Below are 20,643 nucleotides of genomic sequence, written 5' to 3' on the forward strand. Positions count from 1 at the left end.
ATACTATGCTATGTAGTGTCAAAATCTTAAAGCCAGAGTTTTTGTTGGAAAGAATATAACAAAGACACAACTTTCTCATTTTCAATCAGAAACACTGATCTATTACCATCCTGGCTTGCAGTAGTACTGGAATATGCTACTAAAGGAGAAATACCCGGATTCTCATATGTTCTCTCTCCATCCCTTTTATTTTCCAGTCCAGAGCACAACCACCAGAAGACAACAGAAGGAAACCAGTTTTGGGGAAACTTGGCACTCTGTTTACAGCTGGAAGGAGAAGGAACATCAGAAATGGGATAGAGAGTCCCAGTCCCACCAGCTCAAACGCCAAATCTCTCTCCCCCCAAAATGGAAACTCTTCTAAACTCCCTGAAAGAGAGAGTGAGAAGAGCAAAATTCCGTGCAGCCAACTAAAGCAACCAGACCTGAGCGAGGCGGGTTCCCCCCGGGAGCAGCCCCCGGAGGCTGAGGCCAAGGATGTTGAGGGACGTATCCAGGCAACCCCCGCCGACGCCGAGCTGGAGCTGTCACCTGCGTCGAGCAGCAGTGCAGCAGTAGTGCAGCAGTGCCATGATTCACCCCAATTAGAACCTCTTCAGGCAAAGGGAGAGACCTTCCCAGATGCCACCACCGCTGCCAAGCAGCTGCATTCCTCACCTGGGAATTCCTCCAGGCGAGAGAACGCAGAGACACCTGCCCGCATTCCGGGGGAGGACGCCGTGCCCGGCGCTGGCCGTGAACAGGAGACCGCGCGAGGTGCGCCGGGGTCGCCCACCGGGGCAGGACTAGGCGAGGCCCCCGACGGAGCCCCCCAAGTGGGTCCTGAAGGAAGTACTTTGCTTCCCCTGGACGCAGGCAGCCAGCCCCCGGAAGACGCTTCCGCTCTGCCGAGCGACCCTCCAGCCCAGGGCGCAGAGAATAGGGCCGTCTCCGAGGAGCCTAGCGGCACAGCCCGGCCCGCGGAGCGCGCCCACCCCGCCAAAGTGTTAACTTTGGATATCTACTTGAGCAAGACCGAGGCGGGGCAGGTGGACGAGCCGGTCGTAATTATACCCGGGGCAGAAGATTGCGGTGATTCCGACATGGAGAAGAGGTCAAGCGGCCGCAGGTCCGGTCGACGAAGGAAGTCGCACAAATCCACGGACTCCCTCGGCGCCGACGCCGCGCTGCCCGAGAGCCCAGCCCCGGACGACGCGGTGTTCGACGATGAGGTGGCGCCAAACGTCTCAGTTTCCGCTGAAATGAAAGTGAAATTTCCGCGGGCGGCCCTCGACGGGGGCGTTGCCTGCACGGCTAGCCCAGAATCCAAGCCCGGCCCCAAAGGGCAGCTCCGCGGGGAGTCGGACCGCAGCAAACAGCCTCCCTCGGCCTCGGCCTCGTCCCCCACCAAGAGGAAGGGCAGGAGCCGCGCCCCGGAGCCCTTGCCCAGCTCTCCAGCCAGCGCTCCCCGGGCTACCGCCAAGGAGTTGCCACCCAAGAGAGCGCCCGCGCCCGACCCCGGCCCGAACACTAAGGGCGCCTTGACCATCTACGGGGAGGAAGTGGCCCGGGTGATCCCTCGTGAGCTTACGGTCAAGAGCAGCTCTCTGCTGCCGGAGATCAAACCCGAGCACAAGAGGGGCCCTGTCCCCAACCACTTCGATGGCCGGGGGGAGGGAGGCCGAAGCAAAGAGCAGGGCAGGTCGGCTGGAGCTTCTGAGGCTGACGGCTTGAAGCCCAGGAACCATTTCGGTGTGGGCAGGTCGACGGTGACCACAAAAGTGACCCTGTAAGTAGCTGTGGAATTGGTCCAACCAGAGTTGCATGTCCACGGGACGTGTAGAGGGTGCCGTTAGGAAAGGTGCGGGGTCTTCGCGTTTGTGGAATTGTCTGTGCGCTGAATTTTCTGTGTTGATCTTGAGAGTGAAGGACCAGATTACCCAGTTAAAGTTTAAGAAGATGACACATTTGGCAGCCTCGTGGGTTCTTGTTTTCATGTAAGATCTTAGGTAAATGAATGTAAAAGTAGGAAAACCCTTAAGGCTCTATGTTTACATAAATAACAGACAAGACTTAATGGTTTGGCGTTAGCTAATTATAGAGTTTAATCAAAGAAAAATGTTCACAGGTGGTCTAAGGTAAGACATTCTTAAAACACACTAGAAGAAAACACTGATACATCCGGTATGACCCAGGAGTTGTGATGGGGGTGAGTTTAACAGAATTCATAGAACCTTTTATGGAACTCAGTGCATGATTGTCCTAATTTTCTTTTTAAAGCCCCCAATACAAATATTTCATCGCTTCCTTCACTCTATAATGTTAGGGAACCTGCTGTTTTTGCTCCCAGGCTGAAAATCAGTTTTCAATTATTGTAAAAAAGATATGTGTTCTTACTGGGAAATTATTGGCTAAGTGAAAAGGCACAAAACACTGTATGTGCTGTTAATTTTATTGATTTTACAAATGTTTATTGAGTACCTTCTATGCATGGTATTGTTCTAGGTAGCATAGGGGAAGAGCCCTGCAGATGTTGCTCTTGAAATGTTCATGGCATTTGGTGATACTCAGCAGACAAATCAGAAGTTCTGGGGAGGAAAAAAATCATTGTTGGCTTTTGAAGGAGCTGGGCCTTTGGGCCTTGATAAATGTGATTTCTGTAGGGGGATAGGATAGGGCTATAAAACGGAAGACTTCCTTCTCTGCTTCTGCTCTCCTTGCCTCACCCCTCTCCACTTAGCACAGGTGAAAAATGAGTAAGTGCTCAAGTTATTCCTGCATTCGCACATTTATTAAAAGAGCCGGTATTTGTGCAACATTATCCTTCTTTTTTTGGGGTACTGGGAATCAAACTTGGGACCTTGCGCTTGTGAGCAGGTGCCTGAACCACTGAGCCAAATCCCTGGCCCCACATTATCCTTCTCAAGCTGAATGGGTTTCATTCTATTTGGTTTCTTGGAGAAGTAAGCTGTGGAGTAGGAAGTCTGGTAAACACTTGAGGAAAATGTGCTTAATGAATAATGTGAGCAGTCTTACCAGCTGCCAACCTACAGCAGCTGACTTGGATACAGTCAGCTATTTATTCTGTAACCATAGCGCTGGAGAAGTGAGCTGAGGGAATGATGCCCATTATTTGCAGAAGACCACGGTGAGCATACACTGAAACCTTCCTAAGTGTGGGCTTAGAGGGAGTTGCTATGTACCTAATTGAGGACACTTCGGTTGTCTTCCAATGGGGTGACAGCAGTGGAAAAACCAGAACTGTTACTGCTAAAAATCAGGGTAAACAAAGGACAGAAAAGCCAATCTTACAATGAAATCCTTCATGGGCTGCTTCCTAAACTAAACCAAGTCTTTTTCTCGGTACTTATTATTTTTGAGCTAAAATTTTTCTTCACTATTTATTTTATATAATTTTGTTTTGCACAATGCCTTACACGTGAATTGGCAAACAATTGAAATGAAAATTAATTCTAGTCTTTTGATCTATTTCTGTTTGACCAATGGGGTTTTTTAGACCCTTTAATTTTTTTTTTTTTTAGTTTACTTTAATTTTTTCTATGGTTGTATTGCAAATAAAAATGTTAACAGATTATTTTTAAAAACAATTTGAGACTGAAGAGTTTGAAAAACTACTGGTATAGTGGACACTTGAGTTACAACCAGCCTGACATTTGAACAACTTGGGCTAAGGCCGGAATTTTAGTTTTAACTTATGACCAAAGTTTGAGTTATGACCGGAATGCCGGCCGCTTGTGCTTCCAGATAGCCTCAGATACAGATTTAACCCTTAAGGAATTCCGGAAGGAACATTACAATATCATTTCCTATGTGGGTTAATTGTGAAATCTTGGGCCAGTGTCTCTCTAAGGACACTGAGATCTGCCTGGAAAAAGTGTGGCCTACAGTTATACAGTAGAGAGACTTTGAAGGCAATTAACCAACTTGAGTTACAACCAGCCCTTAGGAATGAGGTGAGTTCGTAACTCAAGGGTCCACTGTATTCTTTATTCTCTGAAAAATGAATATGAAGCTACATATTTCGTTATGCTGTTAGAAAAATTGTTTCTTCATGTTCTCTGCTAAGTGCTGAATGTTGAAATTCTTAAAATGGTATATTTAAAATAGAATTTTCCTGTTATATACGTTTGGCTTTCTAGATTCCGGATTCTTTTCTGCCCTCTCGTATTAGTATAATGCAGGCATTATGACAGAAATTATAGGAGCCTTCCTTTTAATCAATCTCAACTAGGTTAATTGCAGTGACTCTTGGTAGGAGCACTTAATAGCACAGAAAGTTTGATTGTAAAAGGTGTTTTGATCTTGGTGCAGATCTTTAATCTGCAGATGTGTTTCCTATCCGCAAGGTAGCTGTTGGCTAACCTATAGCATTTTCCATTTGCGTGTAAGATTTACTTTGATGTTTGATGAACAGACTTGAGTACTGCTCCTTGAGCTGATTGGTGACAATTTTTAAAGGTGTATTCCCTGGTATGTGACCATCCTTCAGTAATTGATACAGCATTTGTAAGCTCTCTATTTCTAATTATCTCACTGGTTTTAGAATATAATCTTTAAGGAAGGGCTTATGAGTTAGTTTTGCTTTTAAATTTAAGGGGTTTTGCTTTTACAGTAAGGGAGACTAGGTATTTTAAGGATATAATGGGGACAGCTGCTGGGAAAATTTATGAGCATATATTAAACTCAGTATTTAAATAAAAATTTAAAAGATGAAAATCTGAATTTTCATTTGTGGAGAACTTAATGAAATCTAGCCCAGGCTTCTCATTTTACCCAGAAGGATAAAGGATCTTATCTGGAGTTATCCTGCTTGCTCCTTCCAGAAGCTCCAGGCCTAGCCTTCTAAAAAAGTGGAGTCCATGTGGGAGACTGTGAGAGTTTTATGCTTCTCCACCTTTGTGGTATCACTATCAAGTGGCTTTAAAGTCTGATTGCCTTATCTAATAGAACTTGTGATAACTCATTGACCTCTAAAGTGATAAAGCTGGAAAGAACCAGAGGACTTCAGTTAGGCAAGCCTCTCTTCACCCTGAATGGGGAAGCAGAAGAGTATAGTGGGCAGGAATATGGCATCTGAGACCACAGCACCTGCTTCAGACCTTGGCCCTGTCACTGTGTGACCTCAGAAATGTTACTTTCTCCAAGCCTCAACTTCCTCCCCTTAGAACAGAATGTACAAATTTGTACATTAGGTAAGCCAAATAAAGCATTTCTTCCAGCAATCTTTTTTCTTTTGGTACCATGAATTGAACTTGGGTCCTTGTGCTTGCGCAGCAGGCAGCGAAACCACTGAGCTAAATCCCTGGCCTCAAATAAAGCATTTAAGTGATGGCACTTGACTAAGTAATGGTTATTATTTATCTCTACCACTTTATAAACTACTAGACCCTTTTTTTAAAAAAAAGTTTTGGAACCCTTCTAGGAAAGCTTGTATAGAAGTGATAAAAACAGATAAGTAGGAGTGATTAATTGTTGAAAGGAGGTGGACAGTCTCATCCTGCAGTCCCTACTATTCCAAGCCACCACCAAATTCCCTCAACGGTAAGTTGAAGGGAAATAAAAACAACTAAACCATCTACTTTTTATAGAGAGAAGGTAGAGTCCGGAGAGGTAAAGTAGTTTGACCGCATTCACACAGATAATTAGTGTGAGAGCCAGGGCCCAGGGCCAGCCAGTGCCAAACAGGGCAGATTTTGTTCCTATGAAAGAAAGCACTGTGTATATTTAAAGGCATTATTTCTATTGGGGAGCAGTTGTACCCAAGAAATGTGACAGAGAGGGGAGCCTCTCTGTACCCAACAAGTGGTTATAAAACCAATAGTTGAATAATTTATCAGTAAATTGTGATACATACATATGGTGGACTTTTATTCAAACACTAAGAAAACTTTGCAAACAGAATTTTTTAGTAACCTAAAATATAAGGTTAAGTAAGCTTTTTTTTAAAGGCAAGATACCAAACCCTAGTAATAGGATAATCTCACTTGTATTAAAATATTTAACTATGCATATAAAAAGACTGGAAATAAGGGCCGAGGATTTAGCTCAGTGGTGCCGCTGCCTGCCTTGTAAGTGCAAGGTCCTGAGTTCAATCCCCCCCGCAAAAAAAAAAAAAGACTGGAAATGAGCTAAATTTTTTTTTTTGTACCAGGGATCGAACTCAGGACCCTGTGCTTGTGAGGCAGGTGCAGTGCCACTGAGCTAAATCCCCAGCCCCATTGGCTAAAATATTAATGGGAATATTCTCTAAGAAGTAGGATTATGAGTGATTTTAAAAAATATTTTCCTGCCTGGCATGGTGGTGCATACCTGTAGTCCCACCTATTCCACGAGCTGAGGCAGGAGGATCTCAAGTTTGAGGCCAGCCTGGGCAATTTAAATTTAGCAAGACTCTGTCTCATTGTTTAAAAAAAGAAAAAGAAAAATGAATACTTCTTAAAGTAAATGCACATATAATCAGGAAAATCTTATGTGGAAAGGAGAGAAAAAAATATCTAAAGGGGTCAATAATACATTAAATTTTTGTAATCTAGCCTTTTAAGATAACTTTTTTAGAGCTGGGCATACACCTGTAATCCTAGCACTGAGGGAGGCTGAGGCAGGAGGATCACCATGAGTTTGAAGCCAGCCTGGGCGTATGAGACCCTGTTTCAAAAACTATAAATAAATAAATAAACAAACTTTTAAAAGTTACAGTAAAGTAAAACCATGTAATTGATGTTTGGGGAAATCATTTACCTATTTAAAATGTGAGAATGAATTAAATATTTAAATTTATTCTAATATTCTTCAGATCCTGTAATATCTTCCACCTGTAGGGCCAAGCACTGTACATATATATTAGTGCTCCATAAATTTGTTTGTCCCTTTGCCTCCGTTTCTTAGCTATATAAACTTAATCATTCCTCATATGCAAACAAAAAATCTATTAAAATATTTGACAATGTATTTAGGTGTCTTAAAATGTTTCATATACAAGGAAAATGTTGGCTTTTCATAGTGTTATACATTTGTGTGTTCACTTTTTAAAACTGGGTCAATAACTGTCCTGCTTTTTTCTTGCAGACCTGCCAAACCCAAGCATGTGGAACTAAATCTTAAAACCCCTAAGAATCCTAATAGTTTGGGAAACGAGCATAATCCATTTAGCCAGCCAGTTCATAAGGGAAACACTGCCACCAAAATCTCCCTATTTGAAAATAAACGGGTAAATAATAGCCCAAGACTCACTGACGTTCGAGCCACAAGGAACACTTCTGCCTCTAATAAGACATTTGTTGGGAGGGCAAAGTTGAATTTGGCCAAAAAAGCTAAGGAAATGGAGCAACCCGAAAAGAAAGTAGTGCCAAACAGTCACCAGAATGGTGGCCTGGTGAAAGAACAGTCTGCAGAAACCAAAGTTCCTCTCCCTGAAGAAGAGATTCTCCCAGCACCCAGACAAAGGGGAGGAGAGCCCACAAAGGGTCAAGCTTCTGGTCCTCAGCCCAACCAAGATGATACAGAAAATGTGCAAACAGATGCTGGCTGCCCCTCAGAACCAGTGGCTACTGCTCTGATTCCTATCCAGCACCAGAAACTCTTAGAAGATGACTCTGAGGCTGCTGACAGCAAAAGACTTGCACTCGAACATCTGATGGATACAGCACAAGATGTCCCCTCTGCTCTTGATAGCAAACATTTACCTCCAAAGCCACAAGATACATTTGCTGACTCACAGCCCCCAGCTGAGCCTTCTCTCCCACTACCTGCCCCAATTCCTGTGGATGTTTCCAAAGATGTATGTGCTCAAGGTCCCATAAGCAGTTTTCCATGCACTGATCTAAAAGCGTCAGAAAACCATAATGGATGTATTTTGCCTATGTCTCACCACAGCAAGAAAATGCCACTCTCCAAAGTTGGGGAAGGGGGAGAAGCAAACCCTCCTTTGTCTCCAGAGAGCAGCTCAGAAGCTGTGGGAAATGAGTATCCATCCAAGGTCCTTGTCCAAGTCAGGTCCTTTGTACTTCCTGTGGAGAACCCCCAGGATGTGAGCTCCCACATCATCTCAGAGAGCTCTGAAGTTAGAGAAGTGCAGTTGCCAAGTTGTCACAATAATGAACTTGAGGTGGTTTCTGTTGCAAGTTGTACTCCCCAGCAAGAGGAAGTAGTGGGCAATACAAGCACATCACCCAAGCACACTTGTTGCAAAGAAGAAGAAATAGCAAAGTCTGACTCATATCTCATACCAGCTGAATCTGAGAAAGCTTTGCCTACCCATGCTCAAAGTGAGGGCAGCCGATTACCTCCAGTGGCTGAGTCCAGCCCCAATAACTCTCCAAGCAGCAGAGTTTATTCAGAAACTCCTCAAAGACGAGATCAGAATGTTGTGAATAGCCAGGATACCCCTGCTAGTCTTTTGAATGTCTCTGCTGGTAGCGATGACAGTGTATTTGATTCTTCTTCTGATATGGAAAAATTTACTGAAATTATAAAAAAGATGGACAGTGCAGTTTGTGTGCCTCAGAAGAAGAAGAAGGTCAGAATGCCAAACTCTCCTGCCCCTCATTTTGCCATGCCTCCAATTCATGAGGACAATTTAGAAAAGGTGTTTGATCCCAACGTGTTCACTGTTGGTTTGGGAAAGAAGGAAAGCCAGCTAGAAATGTTACCCGCTTTACATCTGATGCAGAGCCTGGACCCCAAATCTAAACTGAGACCCAAACGTGCATCCGCTGAAAACAGTGTCGTCTTTAAGTCCTTGCACGGCAACATTAATGGGAAAAGTGAATCTCCGGTGACTCCAGAGATAAATGACAAAGAGAACAGGGATATTGTCAATGGTGGAGTTAAAAGGTCAAGGCTTGAAAAAAGTGCACTTTTCTCAAGCATATTATCTTCTTTACCGCAAGACAAAATCTTTTCTCCTTCTGTGACATCAGTCAAAACTATGACCACATCTTTCAGCACTTCTCAGAACAGTTCCCCATCTCTGACTTCAGTGGGACAGCCCACAACTCAGGGTGCCCTGCCCAGTGGCTCCAACAAAGAACAGCCAAATCTTCTGCCCCATAACTCCTTAAAGGTCTTTAATTTCAACTCATCAAATACTTCTCATTCAAGTGTGAAAAGTCCAAGCCACATGGAAAAGTACCTTCAAAAAGAGGAAACCAAAGAAGATCTGAATTCACGAAGCAACCTGCACATGCCAGAAACTAAATTTTCCAAACTGAAGAACAGTGATGATATGGAAAAGACTAATCATATTGAAAGTGTTCTTAAGTCAAATTTGCCAAACCTTGGAAACAGTGACGCTGATTTCACAGATCTTTTTAAATCAAGCCGATATGATCCAGGCATTTCTTTTTCTGCAATGTCATTATCTGACACAATGGTAAGTACCAATATAGTATCATTTGGGATATTTATAAGGATGGGGGAGAGGAGGATGGGAGCACATGTTATTCTTTAGAAATGGTTGTGTACAGTAATTTTGTATTCACAAATTTGAAGACCTGTTTACAAGGGATCAAACAAAAATGTGCTAAGACTTCTCAAGACATTCGTGGTCATTAGAGATAATGAGCTACATATTTTAAAGTATATATGAGTTTATATGAAAAGTATAGATGAGAGTTTGGAGACAGATAAGACACTTTTCTTATGTACTTCGAATTTTGAAGATTGTGAAACTGCTTCCTCTATTTGGAAAGGTCCCTCCTGGCAGAAAAACGTTTTCTTTTTCTTCTCTCAGACTATGAGATTTCTCCCATTATTTTTAGCAATATGTTTATCCCATGCATCTAAGAAAGAATTTTCTGTTTAATAGGAATTAATTTTCATCAGTGAAATTTTTTTTTCCTGCAAAAGTTTGAGGCATAAAAACTTTTGATTTACATTGTAGCTTTCCTTTAATATTACAGTGAGGATCACAAAATACAGTATTTAGAGACAGTGATTTCTCTATCTTCTTTTCTCTATTTGCCAGAGGTTTCCCTGTTGTTTAATTTTTTGGTTGGTTTGTTTTCTGGAACTGGTGATTGAGTTCAGGGCTTTGTGCATGTTAAATGTACTTTGTACCACTGAGCAACACACCCAGCCAAGAAGTTGTTTTCCTTACTCAGTTTTTTATGTGAATTTGTGCCATTTTGCTCCCAAGCCTGATACTGAACTTAAGGGAAGACAATGAACGAGGAAGGCAGAGTATCAGGGTTACAGCTCAGCTTTCTTTGCCTAGAAGCACGAGTGGACTCCATCTGCCTTGCAACTGCAAGGACCTGAGTTCAATCCCTGTACCAAAAAAACCCCAAAAAACCACGAGTGGAGCTTGAATTCCGGTGGCCTACCTTTCGAGCCAGCTACCTGGCAAGCATAGGGTTATGACCAGCAGAGAATCCGTTGTTCCCGTCCTCATCTGGATAGAGCCCCACAGCATGTCTCAGTGTGTTGTGTTGGTTTTTACTGCAATCCTGTCATAGAATGGGATTCTGGAAGCTCTTGAAACATGTATAGTGGAGGGCTGGGGATTTAGCTCAGTGGTTCCGGCACCTGCCTCGAAAGCACAGAGTCCTGAGTTCAATCCCTGATAACCGCCCCCCCAAAAAATGTATAGTGGTTTCTAGCTGCTGTGCAGATTCCCTTTTTCATGTGATTATGTAAACCAATGCCTTTCTCCTCTTTTGGTCTCAGGACCCATTTACATTTAAAAATTATTGAGAACCTCAAAGAGCTTTTGTTTGTACAGGTTCTGCCCATCAGAATTTGCTGTGAGAACTGAACACTGATAGCATTTAAAATAGCAGAAAACATTGGCCGTCAGAACTGTGGCATCATCTCATTTCATGGAGCCCTTCTGTGTACTTGTGAGACACTGAGCTGCAAAGGGCAGATAAGCTCTCCTTGTTATGAAAATAGCTTTGACCTCTGGACACTCTGAAAGGATACTGGGGACCTCCAAGAGCATCTGGATCATACATTGAAAGCTGAACCAACCTATAGCACTTTGAAACCATCCGTTTTTTTGTGTTTTTTTGTGTACCAGGGATCGAACTCAGGTCCTTGCTCTTGTGCAGCAGGTGGCGAAAACACTGAGCTAAATCCCCGTCCCCCGATTTTTAACTTTCTCTCAAACACAGAGTTTCTGCTGGTCCACTTCCCCTTCATTGTGGCTTTGTACTTTTTAATTAATCTGACAAGTCTGACAACAGAATATACAGTTTCCCTATGAAAATCAAGTCAGCTGGAGTAAAAAGGAGAAACAATGCCTCATTTTTTTTTCCAGACCTTTTTATGATTTTTTTTAATTGATCTTTCTTTAGGTCCTTACCTTTATTGACTGTATGATGGTTCTGTCTTTAATATTTTACCTGAATTTCTTAAAAATTTTAGTCTTTTCCTTCAGTGTATGTACTCATATATACATTTAGATACAGATGTAGGTATATATATATATATATATATATATATATATATATATATATATATATATATATATAAAGTAAGTATATGCCATTTTGATTTCTAATAGTGCTCAGTGGGGCCTTCCTCTCATCTTGGGGCATATCCCACTCTGGTATGATGCAAGAGAAGTGAGATCAAAGGCAGGCCTTAGAAGAGGCATCCTGGTCAGCATTGAAAGTAGCCCATGTTTTGTAATATTTTTATGTGTATAATTACTATTTTTATTATCTTATGCATTTCTGGTTTTACTGGTCTTGTCAAGATGGTCTTGAAAAATGATTAGTTTTGAAGCCATACAAAAAGGTATTTTGGGGCTGGGGATTTAGCTCAGTGGTTTCGCCGCCTGCTGCACAAGAGCAAGGACCCAAGTTCAGTCCCTGGTACCAAAAAAAAGATATTTTGTCCATCAAAAAGGAGACGCTAAATATACCATGTGCAATATACATTGTGACATGTAGCACACTTTTAGACTAGTAGTTTACATGACGGTAGATGTTACTATAAAAACATAATATTAGCAGCTGTACCTTAGACAAAGGACTACTATCTAGAATATATAAAGAATGAAAAAAATCAGACCCCCCAAATTCAAAGACCAATTCAAAAATGAGCATCTGAAATGAACAGACATTTCTCAGACAAGTAAAAGCAGCAAATAAATATATGAAAAAATGTTCAACATCACTGGTTATTCGAGAGATATAGATGAAAACAACACTGAGATTCCACCTCACCCCAGAAAGAATGGCTGCTATCAAGAAATCATCCAATAACAAATGCTGGTGGGGGTGTGGAGAGAAAGGAACCCTTCTCCATTGTTGGTGGGAGTGCAGACTGGTGCAACCACTGGGGAAATCAGTATGGAGATACCTCAAAGAACTAGGGTTAGAGGTCCCATTTGACCCAGCTATTCCCCTACTGGGTATATTCCCAAAAGAATTAAAAGAATCATACCACAGTAATATACGTGCACCCATGTTCATAGCGGCACAGTTTGTAATAGTTAAAGCTTGGAAGCAGCCAAGTGCCCATCAACTGGAAACTGGATAAAGAAGATGTGGGTTTTTTTTAATAAAATGGAATACTGGGCCGGGGATTTAACTCAGTGGTTCTGCCTCCTGCCACTCAAGCGCAAGGACCCGGAGTTCAATCCCCGGTACCAAAAAAATAAAAAATACAAAAAATAAAATGGAGTACTACTCAGCCATAAAGAACGAGAAACTAGAGACATTTATAGATAAATGGATACATATTGAGGCCATCCTCTTAAGTGAAATAAATAGGACACACATGTAAATACAGAATAGTTTCTCTAGTGTGAGAAACTGAAAGTGTAATTAAGGATTTAAATGATTAAAAGGAGTAATTGATAATTTGAAATAGGAAGAAAAAGTTCAAAGGGGTAGGGGTGGGAAGGAGGGGAAGGGGAGAGATCAGAGTTACAGGCTGGAATCTGGAAAGAATCCATATGTAAGATTGTGCTTAAAACTGTAGGAAGAGATGTAGATAGAGACTAGGCTGGAGCTCATCAATGGGTTGGAAAGGAAGAGTCATTGAGACTAAAGGAGAGAAGAGTGTTTCCAGAAGAAGCACATACAACTATGTACAGTATGCAGTACTCAATAGTGATAAATGACTGTTACTGTTTTATGTACTTATCATAACATGCTGTGCTTTTCATCCTTTAGAGCATAATCCTACTTATATAAAAGAGTTTACTGTAAAACTGTGCTGCTATGCCAGTGGTAGCCTCATGTATCTCAGGTTTAACTGCATATTTGGATAATATCAAGAGGCCATCACAGGTGATTAACGTATACCTTTTCAGTTTGCACTTACAAGTTGGCACTCTGTGTGGTACTTTGCGATACACATGGATGAGATGGCCTAATAACATATTTCTCAGATTATATTTCTATCACGTGTCACATGACTATTGAAATTTAAATTTTAAAAATTTGCCCTATGTGGAGTCTACTAGCTAATTAGAATTTTTTTTCCAGACTACTATTTGTTCATTATTAGTTTTGAAAATCTTTCTAAAACAAATCACATCCTTTGATTAATGCTTGAGGTTTTTAAAAACTTATATGGTAAAATGTTTAAGTACTTTTCAGTTTTGCTTTGGTTGAGTTCTATTATATTTGAATATTATTATAGTTTATTCCCTTGCATTGCTCTTCTTTGAATAATTTTAATTTTTGTATATATGTGTGTTTAGTGAATAATAAAGTTATACATTTTTAATAAAAATTTAAAAAATCTAAAACAATATTTACAGATCCAGATAGGATGTGTATATGAGCACATAAAGTTGACTCAGCTCTTCGTAGATAAGTGATTAATACCTCCTAATTTCCTTTATGTATTTGAGGTTACACTTAAGATTATTTGAATTACAATCTCTTGGTTCTTAGTCTGTGAATTGACATAAAACCTAGGTCTGACTTTTGGGCCCTGAATTTTCTAGCATTAGTAGAAATAGTTTTTAAATGAGAATTGAAACAGCAAATTCAGCTAGAGAGGGAAAAATACTCTTAATAGTATGAACTTAAATACAGCGTTAATATAATTTTGGCATAAAGCAGGTTGGCCATGTTTCAAAAAGAGAAATTGTGCGGTAAATATGATTTTATTTAGACGATCATAGATAGAGAAGAGGACTATTATGTAAAGTTGTAATTGTTATGTTTTTATCCATTTGATTACAGACACTTAGAGGAAGTGTGCAAAATAAACTCAATCCCAGACCTGGAAAGGTAAGATCATTTTCTATTTCTAGTCTAGATTTTGTCTTGGTCTGTTGGAGTATGACAGAGTGCTGCTACTTTCATTTTCTCACAGGTGGTGATATTCACTGAACCCGATGTTTCTGAGAAGAATATTGAAGTTTTCAGCAACTTTCAGGATTGCAGTTCCTGGAAGCTGTCTCCAGTGGTACTTATAAAAGTTGTTAGAGGATGGTAAGAATGATGCTTAGGTTCCTAACTTACAGTGTGTGTTTCCTTAATTACCTTTTTGCTCTTTTTTCTTTACTTGTAATTACTCCTTATCAGTGTAAAATGCAGAAAACACTGTTTGTGGAAAGGGATTTATACCTATTTGTTTTATTTTTTATTTGTGGTATTAGGGCCTTTGCATTGAGCTAGATCTCCAATCCATTTTTTATTTTTGAGAGATGGACTCACTAAGTTGGTGAGTTGTCCTGGCTGTGTTCAAACTTGTGATCCTCCTGCCTTAGCCTCCCAAGGTGCTGGGACTCCAAACCTGTGTTACTATCGCTGGCAAGAAATACGATTTTAATCATGTTTCTGTTTATAGGATTGATACATGTTCACAGTAGGAAAACGAGAAAAGTGCAGTAGACCAAGCTTCTTTTTCCCATGTATTTCCATGTAATACTACTTTGGATTAATCAGACAGTAGGGCCAATAACATACTTTTGGCTGATGAGTTTTAAATTGCACTGTAGTCATGTTAATGTGACTTTAATAATAAGTAAGGAAAGACATTTTACTGATTTTTTTTAATGACAATTCAGTGAACAACTAACCTAAAGTATACTTTCCAATGTTTTTTGTTACTGGGGATCGAACTCGGGACCTTGCACTTTCGAGGCAGGTGCTGAAACCACTGAGCTAAATCCCTGGCCTACTTTCCAATGTTTTGACAAAAGATCATTTTAAGTAAAGAAACTGATGAAAATATGTATACTTTTGCAATTTCTAAAATTGGTTTACTAGTTTAATTGCCTTTTGGAAAGGTACAGAAAGTAAGAAAGGCAAGTTTAAAAAAACCTCTGATCTGACGTACTTATCTTTGGTACTTATTTACAAACTCTTTTGAAGAGGGTAGAGCTCTAGACGTTAATAGTTCTAAAAATTAGTTTTCTTTTCATCTCCATTTGATTAAATACACCTCTTTCTTTTTTTTTTTTTTTTTGAGACAAGGTCTCACTTTGTAGTGCAGAATGGCCTTGAACTAACTATGTAGCCCAGGTTGGCCCCGAACTCACAGTGACCTTCCTGCCTCAGCCTCCTGAGAGCTGGCATTACAGGTGTATGTCACCATGCCTGGCTATATAACATCTTTCATACTAGGTTTTTAAATACTTTAATATATATTTTTAACATAATCTTTAGTAAAATAAAATATGCTTTCATTCTTAAATTTGGAGACTGAAAATTGTACTATAATTTTTGCATAACAATTTTGTTTTTGTTTTGTTTTGTTTTTTTGCTACTGGGGATCGAACTCCGGTCCTTGTGCTTGCGCAGCAGGCAGTGAAACCACTGAGCTAAATCCTGGCCCTACAATTTTGTCTTTAATAGAAGTGTTTTTTTTCTTTTGCAACTTTTGTTGGCTTTTTTCTTTTCTTGAAAGCATAAGCACTTACGAGCAACATTACCTATATTAACATGAGGATTTTCTTAGTGTTTGGCCTTTGTTGGGGAGAATATTTTCAAAATGCTTTCCATTAACATATATGTAGTCCTTTGTATCGATATATCCATTGATTCAACTCTAATAAGTTAAAATTTCTCTAAGTGAAATGTTTATGCATATAAGGAAAAACATCCCACTACATTAAACATCCATTTACATATTAACATTTGTAACCTTCTACTACTAGCAAGTCCATAGAACATTGGTAGCTCTATGGCATCTTAAGGCAATAACCCAAAAGTTCTCTAAGACTCTAATACAGTTCTTGAATTATCAGAGGCTTAATTATACCCAGTAAAGTTTGTTTTAGGGAGAATTTTTGCTATTTTAGTTACTAGAGAATTGGTTACTAAACTTAATAGGTTTATTAGTCAGAATATTTGAGTAATCAAAACTTCTCTCATTGAGATTGACTAATGGTTTTGCTGTGTTTTATTCTTAGTTGGATTTTATACGAGAAACCAAATTTTGAAGGGTACTCCATCCCCTTAGAAGAAGGCGAATTAGAACTCTCTGGCCTCTGGAGTATAGAAGATAATATGGAAAGAAATGAGGAAGTAGAATCTGACAAGCCTGTAGTGATTGGTTCAATGAGACATGTGGTCCAGGTAGGTGATAATAAATCTGGATTTCATTCATTATGATTCTTATTTTGAGAATGATTCTTCTTTTCTGTTTTATGAAAAAAGTGGGAAAATATTTGATGTTTTAGAGATGTATGTTCTATAACAAGTATTTATACACCTTAAATGAATTAGAAAAGACACATTCTAATTGGTTTGGTATTTTTTCAAGATAAATCCTCAAGGTAAGTCTTTCTCTCCTGGGCCCCTGTTCCCATCTTCCAAATGTACTTTACTCAATAACCTGATTGCAATGAGGTGTCTGTCTGTCTGTTTGTTTGTTTGTTTTTTAGTACTAGAAATTGAACCCAAGACATCATGCATGCTAGGCAAGTGCTCTGCCAGTGAGCTGTTACACTCCCCACCCTGTGATGAGTTCTTTATGGACAGATTTTTTTCCTTTAGTTTTTTTGGTTGCTGCATGATTTCTGATTACCTTGAGTAATTTACATATGTTCTATTTTGGGAAGATAATCCAGAAATAATTCAGGTGATAGTTGGACTCTGTGGTTCTATGTGGATTTAAAAAATATTATTTGAATATTTGAAGCCACCTTATGGATTAAGATCTCTTGGCTTCTTATTCACTGGTGAGAAAGGTGCTATTGACATCTTTTGTTGTTGCTCATGAAATTTGTAAAATTAGGTGTCTTCCTAGGGGAAAATTAAAATTCCAAGTTTGTGTATTAAAGATGGAGATTATAAAAAAAGAAAAAAAAAAGATTATGAAGTGCAAAAGAGAGAAATGGAAGGTTCTAAATTAGAATGAGTAAGAATAAATAACAATTTTTAGCAGAGGAAAACTGTGTCCTAGCTCAACATTTCTGAGTGATGTGATAATTGGTATTCTAAATAATTAATCTTTTAATAATTCTAAGTAGATAATACTGTATGCCATAAATGAGATATGAATAGAACCCTATTTCAAAATGTCCTCATTAGTGGAATGTTCTCCTTATATTTTTATTCATTGCTCAGATAATATTAAGAATACACAATGTTTAAAAAATACCTGAATCCCATCATCATGAAGTGTCTTCTCCCTTCACGTTTTTTTTTTTTTTTTTTTGGTACCGGGGATTGAACTTGGGTCCTTGCATTTGCGAGGCAGGCAACGGAACCACTGAGCTGAATCCCCGGCCCATCCTTTCACTTTGTGAGTTTTTTAGCCTTTGCTGGCCATACCCTGACAGTAGTTGAAGAGACTCCAGGGCAGCCATTCTGTAGCTTCTCTGTGTTCGGATAGTTACTTCAGAGCACACGAGTCACCACTCCTGTGATCCAGGAGCATCAAGGGCAGGAGAGAGAAAGATGTTCTAAAGTGCTAATAAATACATTTCTGATATGGATCTCTGCTTGAATATAAGACTGTATGACTGAAGCAGTGTGTCTGTCCCCAAATCATCATAATATGAAGTTATAAGTGCAAATAGGAAAGGGACAAAATAGCAGGTGCCCTGTGAAGTGTGCACATTGAAGGCTTATTTTAATCATTTGTAGGGCTGGGTGTCTCAGCGGCCTTTTGCCTGCCTAGCAAACACAAGGTCCTGAGTTTGATCCCTGGTACCAGAAAAAAACAAAAAATCAGTTGTAAGAACAAAGAATAATGAACTTTAAATACTTGGTGTAACTTTTGTTATTCATGTATTATGTATGTTTTTTTTTTTTTCAGGATTACAGAGTTAGTCAGATTGACTTATTTACTGAGCCAGAAGGGTTAGGACTCCTAAATTCCTACTATGATGATGCTGAGGAAATGCAGGGATTTGGTGTCATGCAGAAGACGTGTTCCATTAAAGTGCATTGGGGAATGTAAGTATTTCATTTTAAAGAGAGTTTTAATGAAATATTTCTGTGAGGATAGTATAAGAGAAAGGACTTAACAGTATTCTGTTTCTGATTTGTTGTCCTGTTGTTTTTTACTAAAAGATATTTTTTTATGGCACATAAAATTCTGATTCTTTTGTACCCTTGTCGCTGTGATTCACCTCTCTTATAAATAATAGTGATTTATTGGAGGAGGGGCCAGTGCATTTTTAATGTAGGGTTTTTCCCTTACTACAAAGGAACCTGACTCATTGGGCTGAGTAACAGATTATGCCTTCATGGTAATTGAAACCATGTGCCCTCATTTCAGGTGGGACAGGAGCCAACACACATGGTACTTCCTTTAACGTTTTTACACAATACAGTTCCTAAGATATCAGTTTCACAAGTCACAGGAAACTACAACAACATTTGGAAGGAAATGAGACTATCTCAGATAAGAGAGAAATTAAGATGAAAAATGCAGCCAGCAGTAAGAATGACGGTGGTCTCTAGAATGGGGTGCACAGCCCAGGGTATGTGAAAGATGCCCACTGAGATGCAGGGAAAACCCCACCAGAGATGCTATGTATTTTATGTAAAATCTCCTTCTTGTATGATTTACTTTTATATATGTTTCCTAATATGCACAGTGTATTTGTCTGTGGTAGTGTATATCATTTATAAATAATACATATTCATCGAATGCTCAGAAGTCTTCAGTGCTGAGATAAGAAGTCTGTCATCAGTCCTGTGAAGTGATACAGTGTCTCTGCAGTGAATGGTGGTGCTTAGTCATATCTTTTGCAGTCTACTGATTAGAATCTTGGTTTTTATTTTCTTATGTTGGAAAAATGACTTGGTTGTATGGAATGTAGGAACTGGGTAGATTAGAAATCACACAATTTGGTTTTTGGTCCTAAGAAATCAGGAACTAAAATCTTTTTGGTAATTTAATGGGAAATGTGACTACTGAGACTTGGGCTTACAGTAGCAGCCATCCTTAAAGAGCTAAAAGGTTTACATCTTGAAAAGAAATTATGCTTGCTCTCTGATATTTCATAGGACATTCCAGGAAAAAACCAATAGAAATTATAGTGCTGAGCTGGGCATGTTGACATGTACCTGTAGTCCCAGTTACTCAGGAGGTTGAGGCAGGAGGATTGCTTGAGCCCAGGTATTTAAGGCCAGTTTAGGCAACATAGTGAGACCTTGCCTCAAAACACAACATAAAATAAAACAAAACAAGATAGGAAATTAGAGCAGTGAATTTTGACTTGGCCCAGGGAAGAACTTTTTAATGGTTAAAATAGTTGAAATGGAAGTGGGCTGCCTTATCAGGCAGTTTCTCATCACAAGTATTCAAGTAAATGATAGGACAATTTATCTAGGGTTTTGTAGGGGGAGTAAAATATGAGTTAGATACCTCCTTTATGACTATTCTTTTATTTATTTGCCTTAAAATTTTTGAAATACAACACACCTAGAGAAAGGTGCATAGAAGATAAATGTATAGTTAAAGCAAGTAATAAAGTGATTAGATACCACTCAAATAAAAAACTAGAATACTAATCCTAACCCTACCAGTGTCCTAGAAGCTATGTATGTGCTTCCCTATACATACAGTCCCCAATCTTAGTTCATTTTCTGTTGATATAACTGAATACCACCAGCTGATAATTTACAAAGAATAAAGGTTTGTTGGCTCACAGTTTGGGAGGCTGGAAGGCACAAGGTCAGGGCCACCATGTAGCAAAGGCCTTCTTGCTGCTGGGGACCCTCTTCAGGCCATCAAGGGGCAAGAGGGGCACATACCAGAGATAGAGCCAAACTAGCTTCTGTGATAGACCCACTATCCAGATGACTGTTGTTCTATGAGTGGATTATTCCATTCCTAAAGGTAGAACCCTCATGACCTTATTGCCTCATCAGGATCCCATCTGGTCCCCCCTCTTAATGCCTTGCAGTGGGCACTGAATTTCCACATGCATTTTGGTAAGGATATATACACCATAGCACACCCCCTCCTAAAGTGAGGTAATAGCAATGAAAGATGGTAGTGATGGTTTGTCAACATACAAAGAGGAAAGAAAAGAAACTACTAAAGGAACATTTACTAAGGCAGAACTTGGGGTGTAAAGAATAATTTTAACTTAAATATTTCCTTTTGATGCATATTTTCCAAGGACAGTATATACATTGATCACATCAATTAGTACCCTGTACTTGTAGATCTTGAAAAGCTATGAAATGCCTAAAGGTGATACATTTAGAAGGAGAAATCAGGAAAGATTTTTTCTCTCCATAGCCTCTCTAAAGACATCAAGGAACT

The 20,643-nt window shown here is 39.6% G+C and overlaps 1 protein-coding gene across 4 annotated transcripts in view; it reads left to right on the forward strand.

The window, feature by feature from the left end:
- The window catches only part of Crybg1 (crystallin beta-gamma domain containing 1), a 244,754-nt gene that overhangs the window by 190,274 nt on the left and 33,837 nt on the right, over positions 1 to 20,643 (forward strand). For all 4 annotated transcript variants that reach the window (XM_021236886.2, XM_004855440.4, XM_021236887.2 and 1 more), the window contains 6 exons: positions 198 to 1,768; positions 7,066 to 9,370; positions 14,148 to 14,195; positions 14,281 to 14,399; positions 16,325 to 16,490; positions 18,178 to 18,317. In XM_021236886.2, coding sequence (XP_021092545.2) covers positions 198 to 1,768; positions 7,066 to 9,370; positions 14,148 to 14,195; positions 14,281 to 14,399; positions 16,325 to 16,490; positions 18,178 to 18,317 — 4,349 coding nt within the window. The remainder of the gene's footprint in view (positions 1 to 197; positions 1,769 to 7,065; positions 9,371 to 14,147; positions 14,196 to 14,280; positions 14,400 to 16,324; positions 16,491 to 18,177; positions 18,318 to 20,643) is intronic.

This window comes from Heterocephalus glaber, unplaced genomic scaffold (assembly GCF_053883595.1).
Source record: "Heterocephalus glaber isolate CG9 unplaced genomic scaffold, H.glaber_assembly_v1.0 deba00000942, whole genome shotgun sequence".
NCBI classification, from domain to species: Eukaryota; Metazoa; Chordata; class Mammalia; order Rodentia; family Bathyergidae; genus Heterocephalus; species Heterocephalus glaber.